The 7,884-nt window shown below is 44.3% G+C and overlaps 1 protein-coding gene across 1 annotated transcript; it reads right to left on the reverse strand.

Annotated features, from left to right (window-relative positions):
• Positions 1 to 6,876: 6,876 nt before the first annotated feature.
• Positions 6,877 to 7,884, reverse strand: Krtap5-1 (keratin associated protein 5-1). The gene has a single exon (NM_001408812.1). The coding sequence runs from the start codon at positions 7,882 to 7,884 to the stop codon at positions 6,946 to 6,948; it is 939 nt and encodes a 312-aa protein (NP_001395741.1). The 3' UTR covers positions 6,877 to 6,945.

Below are 7,884 nucleotides of genomic sequence, written 5' to 3' on the forward strand. Positions count from 1 at the left end.
GACTTCTAGGCTTCTCCAGCACCATGGCTGCCTGAACGCCATTATTTATGCTCCTGGTGTGATGATAATGGACTGAACCTCTGAAACTGTAAGCCAGCCCCAATTAAATGTTTTCCTCTATAAGAGTTGCCTTGGTTGTGGTGTCTCTTCACAGCAATAAAACCTTAACTAAGATAGCTGGTGTCTAGGATTTTCTTTTCGTAGCCTGCAGAGTATCCTCTCACAGCCAAGGCTAGCATATAAGGGTGAAGGCTTCATGCAGGAACCAACTCCACCTCTCTATGTGGAGTGAGTTTGTGGATGTTGTCCTTAGCAATGCCAGTTCAGAGAGCAATTTTCTGTCTTAGCATCAGCCCGGGTTGTTTAGGGTTATCCACGGGACCCCCTCGGCCAAAAATTCAACTGAATGTAACCTGGTCCCATGATTGGAAGCCTTGCTTGGCTACAAAAGATGGCCAGTTCAGACTCTGTATTGTCCTCTACTAGAAGACCTCACCAGGGTCACTGCCATTGATTCCTGGTAGTTTCCATTGTACTAAGTTTTCACGTGCCCCAGTACTCCCCAGTTCCAGGTGTCTTTGCCCACACTCTCTCACTCCCTCACCTGCTCCCTCTTGCTCCTATCCCTATCCACCCCCCCAGTCCATCTGGAAGATTTATTCCATTTCCCCTTCCTAGGGAGGTCCATGCATCCCCCTAGAGGCTCCCTCTTTGCTTAGTCTCTCTAGGTCTGTGGATTGTAGCTTGGTTATCATTTACTTAACAGCTAATATCACTTATAATTGAATACGTACCATATTTGTCTTTCTGGGTCTGGGTTACTTTACTCAGGATGATTTTATTTCTGCCTTAGTCAGGGTTTACTGCTGTGAACAGACATCATTACCAAGGCAACTCTTATTTTTTTTTTTAAAGATTTATTTTATTATATATAAGTACACTGTAACTGTCTTCAGACACACCAGAAGAGGGCATCGGATCTCTTTACAGATGGTTGTGAGCCACCATGTGGTTGCTGGGAATTGAACTCATGACCTCTGGAAGAGCAGTCGGGTGCTCTTAACCGCTGAGCCATCTCTCCAGCCCAAGGCAACTCTTATAAGGACAACATTTAATTGGGGCTGGCTTACAGGTTCAGAGATTCAGTCCAGTATCATCAAGGTAGGAGCACGGCAGCATCTAGGCAGGCATGGTGTAGGCAGAACTGAGAGTTCTACATCTTCATCTGAGGCTGCTAGTGGAAGACTCACTTTCAGGCAGCTAGGACTAGGGTATTAAAGCCCACACCCACAGTGACACACCTACTACATCAAGGCCACACCTCCCAATAGTCCCACTCCCCAGCCCAAGCATATGCAAACCATCACAATTTCCTTCCATCCATTTGGCTGAAACATTTCAAGGTGTCATTTTTTTTTAAAAACTTTTTATTGATTCTTTAGGAATTTCACACATCCACAACAATCCCATTCACCTCCCTATCCTTCCATGTCTACCTTCCACCCTTGAAACCCCTCCCCTCAAAACCCCAAAAGCTCAAAAACCCACCAAAGACGAATCTTGCTGTGCAAGCCGTGCATCACACGGTGTACACTTTTGCTCAAATAGCTTTACTTCCAAATGTTGATTACAATGAGTCATTAGTATGGTTTGAGGCTTCTGGCTTCAATACCATCACTATCAACACTATTAAATACCGTTCAATACTATCAATATTAAATACTATCAATACAATCAATACACTATCAATAGGAAGAAATGTGTTGCATTTAATAGATTTAAAGGAGTTGGAGACATTTCACTAGGAGTTATAGGTCTATTTAAGTTGTTTATCTAATTTTGATTTTTTGGTAAGTGGTACCTATTGAGAAAATTATCCATTTCTTCTACATTGTCTAATTTGGTGGAGTTCAGTTTTTGTTTTGTTTTGTTGTTTTTGCTTTTCCCAAGGCAGGGTTTCTCTGTGTATCAGCCCTATCTGTCCTGGAACTTGTTTTGTAGACCAGGCTGGTCTTGACCTCAGAGATGCTGGGATTAAAGGCATGTGCCACCACCACCAGTTTTCTTTTCTTCTCTTTTCTTTTTTTGGTTTTGAAATACAAGTTTTACATTATGTCCTTATGGTTCTCTGCGTTTCCTTGGTGTCTGTTGTTAGGGCCCCCTTTTCATTTCTGATTTTATTAATTTGGATATTTTCCCTCCATCTTTTAGTTTGGATAAGGGTTTGTCTATCTTGTCAATTTTCTCAGAGAACCAACTCTTTGTTTTATTGATTCTTCGTATTGTTGTTTTTGTTTCTGTTTTTACTGATTTCAGTCCTTTATTTATTTCTTGCTGTCTACTTCTCCTGGATATGCTTACTTCATTTTGTTCTAGAGCTCTTGGGAGTTTTTTCCTTTTTTTTTCTTTAATCTGTTGAAACTTACTTTGTGTCTGAATATGTGCTGAGAAGAAGGCATATTCTTTTTTTTTTTTTTGGTTCTTTTTTTTTCGGAGCTGGGGACCGAACCCAGGGCCTTGCGCTTCCTAGGTAAGCGCTCTACCACTGAGCTAAATCCCCAGCCCCAAGAAGGCATATTCTTTTGTGATTGGGTGAAATATTCTGTAAACATGTCAGGTTCCTTTGGTAAATAACATTAGTTATCTCCAATATTTCTCTGTTTAATTTGTTTTTATTGGTGAGAGTGGGGTAGCTACTGAAGTCTTCAACTATCAGTGTTTATAAAGGCCAATATGATTAAGGTGTAATAATGTTTCTTTTACAAAAATGGGTGCCCTTGTGTTTTAAGCATAGATGTTAAGAATTGAAATGTCATCTTGGTGGATTTTTACTTTGATGAGCATGTAGTCTCTTCCACACCTCTTGATTTATTTTGGTTTGAGATCTATTTTGTTAGATATTAAAATGGCTATACCAGTTTGCTTCTTAGGTCCATTTGCTTTTATACCCCTTTACCTTGGGCAACATCTATCCTTGATGTTGAGGTATATTTCTTGGCTGCAACAGAAGGATAGAAAGAATGGATCCTGTTTTCACATTCATTCTGTTAATCTGTGTTTTTTAATTGGGGAGTTAATTCCATTGATATTTATTGATATCAATTGCCAATGATTGTTAATTCCTGTTATTTTGTTGTTGTTGTTGGTGGTGGTGGTGGTGGTGATGGTAGTGGAGTGGTCTGTGGGTGAGTTTGTGTGTGCTTCCCTTCTTTTGGTTTTGTTGATATGAGATTATTTATTTCCTGTGTTTCTGTAGCTGTAGTTTATCTCCTTGGTTTGGATTTTTTTTTCCTTCTAGCACTTTCTGTAGGGCTAAACTTGTAGATAGGTATTTGTCTTAGTTAGGGTTTTACTACTGTGAACAGATACCATGACCAAGGCAACTCTTATAAGAACAAAATTTAATAGGAGCTGGTTTACAGGTTCATAGATTCAGTTCATTATCATCAAGATGGAAACATGGCAGCATCCAGGTAGGCATGGTGCAGGAGAAGCTGAGAATTCTACATCTTCATCTGAAGGCTGCTAGTGGAATACTGACTTCCAGGCAGCTAGGGTGAGGGTCTTATAGCCCACACTCACTGTGACGCACCTACTCCAAACAGAGCTACACCTTCTAATAGTCCCATGCCTTGGGCCAAGCATATAGAAACCATCACAGTATTGTTTAAATTTGACTTTATCATAGAATATCTTATTTTCTTCATCTATAGTGATTGAAAGTTTTGTTGGAGCTGATTGAATCAGATGAAGATACCCACAGCCAAACACTGGACAAAGGTCAGGGACTCTCATGGAAGAGTTGGGGGAAAGGATCGAAAGTAAGTAAATAAGTTTTGCTGGGTATAATAGTCTGGGCTAGAATCTGTGGTCTCTTAGAGTCTGAAGCACATCTGTCTAGGCCCTTCTAGCTTTTAGAGTCTCCATTGAGAAGTCAGATGTAAATCTAATAGGTTTGCCATTATTATTATTTGGTCTTTTTTCCTTTGTAGCTTTTAATGTTCGTTCTTTGGTCTGTCTGTTTGGTGTTTTGATTACTATATGGCATGGGGACCTTATTTTCTTGTCCAATCTATTTTATGTTCTGTATGCCTATTCTATCTTCTTTAGGTTAGGAAATTTTTCTTCTATGATTTTGTTGAAAATAATTTTGGGGCCTTTGAGCTGGAATCCTTCTCTTTCCTCCATTTTTATTATTCTTAGGTTTGTTTGGTCTTTTCACAGTGTCCCAGATTTCCTAGATGTTTTGTGTCAGGTAATTATTAGATTTAACATTTCTTTGACTGATGTATCCATTTCTTCTATTGTATCTTCAATGCCTGAGATTCTCTCTTGTATTCTGATGGTACAGCTTGCCTCTGTGGTTCCTGTTCTCATTTCTACATTTTTCATTTCCAGAATTTCCTCAGCTTGTTTTCTTTATTGCTTTTATTTCAATTTTCATGTCTTGAACAATTTAATTCATTTCCTTTCACTGTTTGTTTTTTCCTGGGTTTCTTTAAGGGTTTATTCATTTCTTCCAGTTGTTTGTTTGTTTTTTCCTGAATGTATTTAAAGGATTTATTAATTTCCTCTTGAAGGACCTTTATCATCTTCATATAGTTGGTTTTAAGGTCTTTGTTCTTGTGCTTCAACTATGTTGGAGTATTCAGGGCCTGTTGTGATAGAGGCCTGGCTTCTGGTGAGGTCATATTGCCCTGGCTGTTAACACTTTGTTCTTAGGTTGGCATCTGGGCATCTGGATTTGGGGTGATCATAGATAGGTCTAGGTGCTGATTTCTGGGTTTGTCTTTGTTGAGTGGATGTTTTGTTCCTTGGTTTCTATTTTTTCTGTGGATTTGCAGAGAAAATTGGCTGTGTGTTGCCTGTTTTACTCAACTGCTCAGTTGGTGTGCTCATTGGGAATGCTTGCTGGGGCTGGAGGTTGGAGGAAGGGGAAGCCAGGGGGGAAATGGGAGGTGCTCTATGGCAGTGTTAAGGGCAACCCTGAGCATTGGGTCTAGGGATGCAGAGAGAGTGAGAAGGCCCATAGGCAGCCTGCCTGGTTTTCTGACAGATGTGGCTGTTGTTGAGCAAGAAGTGCCTGCTCAGTCTGAGGCTGGATCACAGCAATGAGCTGGGGAGGGAAGGTAGGGGAGGGAGTGGAAAGGACCAAGCTATGGCCTGTGACCTTATCCACAGGAGGCAAGAACTGGGAGAGGAGAAGCTGCAGCTGATATTCTGTTGCAGGGCTAGGGGCAAGCTTGAGAACTGGGTCTGAGGGAATAAAGATTGAGAAGACGGAGGGAAGGTTTGCAGGCAGCCTCTTTATTTTTAATTTGGTGTGTGTGTGTGTGTCTGTGTGTGTGTCTGTGTATGTGTCTGTGTGTGTGTGTGTGTGTGTGTCTGTGTGTGTGTTGGGGGTGGGGCAGTGCATTATGTATCGTGGCGCATATGTGGAGGTCAGAGAAGTTGGTTCTCTCCTTCCACTGTGTGTGGCTGGCCCTGGCTTGGCAACAAGTGCTTTCACTTGCGGAGCCATTGTCACCAGCCCTAGAAATCCAATTCTTAAAATAATGACAGAACTTTTAAGCTTTTGTGCTTCTCTTTGAGTGAGGTTCGGCAGTGGAGTCTTTTAGGTTGTGGATGAATCTGCTTCTTCTAAGACACCAAGTATATGAGCCAACAATATACATGCCTTCCTTCCCACACTGATGACTATTCTCCTTTCTTCTTGGTCATTCTGGTTAAAACTTGCCAGTTTTATTGATCAGTTCAATGAATTGTCTTTATTTCCTTATCATCATCATTATGATTATTACTTTTATTGATGTGTTTGATTTCAGATTCATTAGCTGTGCCTCAGTTGAGGAAATGCCTCCATGAGATCCAGCTGTAGGGCATTTTTTTCAATTAGTGATCATTGGAGGAGTGCCTAGCCCACTGTGGGTGATGCCATCCCTGGGAAACAGGCCAGTACACAGCACTCCTCCTATAGCCTCTGCATCAGCTCCTGCTTCCAGGTTCCAGCCCTGCTTGAGTTCCTGCCCTGACTTCCTCAGTGATTGTAATCTGAAAGTGTGAGCCCAATCAACCCTTTTCTCTTCAACTTGCTTTTTGGCGATGGTGTTTGGCCGCAGTAATAGAAACCCTGACTGAGACAAGCTGTGGCCCAGGATCTATTACTGTTTTCTGTGTACTTTGGGTTTGCCTTATTTTTCTTCAGTCTTTAAAGGGGAAAACTTGGGCTACTTTATTCTTTTTTTTTTTTTTTTTTTTTTTGGTTCTTTTTTTCGGAGCTGGGGACCGAACCCAGGGCCTTGCGCTTCCTAGGTAAGCGCTCTACCACTGAGCTAAATCCCCAGCTCCTACTTTATTCTTTCAACACGCACATTTTGATGCTATGGGTTTCCTTTCAAGCATGGCTTTAGCTGCCCTTCCCTGGGTTGGTTTATTTGCACCCTCGTGTCTTCTTGCCTTTTCCCACAATCCCACCAGCCTCTCCAAGGCTTACCCGTATCTGTCCTATAGTGATCAGCCAACATGTCTGCTGTTATCACTGGGTGTCCCCATCTCTACCCAAAGCTGTGCAATGGACACGCTCTGTTTACCTTTGACTTGGGCACCTTGTGGATTCAAATCTATTAAAGAAACAAATGAGGGACCTTTTGTGACAAATGGATAAGGGCAAGAATGCAAAGAGAAAACAGAGCTGGAGTGTAGGGACATGGTGACTCTTTACTAATTGAAAGAAACCACAAAAGAGCAATATTTGCCAGTGAGGTAATATTTATTGATGATACAGGGTTGACAGGGTCTTTGATCAATGCTTTAATCAGTTTCTCTTTCAGCAACTCATGTTCATACCTTAGGAGTGGATGTGTGTTGTGGGGGTGGCTGATCTATGGCCATGGTCACCTCAGAAACAAGTGGGTGCTGAAGGCTTTTACGTCTCCATGTAGAGCCTCATATCTTGCACTGGCAGCACTCAAGGGCACAGCAGCAGGGCTTACAACAGCTGGACTGACAGCAAGATGATCCACAACCGGAAGAACAGCAAGGTTTGCAGCAGCTGGACTGACAGCAGCAAGGTTTGCAGCAGCTGGACTGACAGCAGCCTCCCTTGCAGCCTCCACAGGAGCCACAGCCTCCACAGGAGCCACAGCCCCCACAGGAGCCACAGCCTCCCTTGCAGCCCCCACAGGAGCCACAGCCTCCCTTGCAGCCCCCACAGGAGCCACAGCCCCCACAGGAGCCACAGCCTCCCTTGCAGCCTCCACAGGAGCCACAGCCTCCCTTGCAGCCTCCACAGGAACCACAGCCTCCCTTGCAGCCCCCACAGGACCCACAGCCCCCACAGGAGCCACAGCCTCCCTTGCAGCCTCCACAGGAACCACAACCCCCACAGGAGCCACAGCCTCCCTTGCAGCCTCCACAGGAACCACAGCCCCCACAGGAGCCACAGCCTCCCTTGCAGCCTCCACAGGAACCACAACCCCCACAGGAGCCACAGCCTCCCTTGCAGCCTCCACAGGAACCACAGCCCCCACAGGAGCCACAGCCTCCCTTGCAGCCTCCACAGGAACCACAGCCCCCACAGGAGCCACAGCCTCCCTTGCAGCCTCCACAGGAACTACAGCCCCCACAGGAGCCACAGCCTCCCTTGCAGCCTCCACAGCTGGAGCAGGAACAGACAGGCACACAGCAGCACACAGGCTTGCAGCAGCAGGAGCCACAGCCCCCACAGCTGGAGCCACAGCCTCCACAGCTGGAGCCACAGCCCCCACAGCTGGAGCCACAGCCTCCTGAGCAGCCACAGCCCCCACAGCTGGAGCCACAGCCTCCTGAGCAGCCACAGCCCGCACAGCTGGAGCCACAGCCTCCTGAGCAGCCACAGCAGGTCAT

The sequence above is a fragment of the Rattus norvegicus genome, chromosome 1 (assembly GCF_036323735.1).
Source record: "Rattus norvegicus strain BN/NHsdMcwi chromosome 1, GRCr8, whole genome shotgun sequence".
In the NCBI taxonomy this organism is placed as follows: domain Eukaryota; kingdom Metazoa; phylum Chordata; class Mammalia; order Rodentia; family Muridae; genus Rattus; species Rattus norvegicus.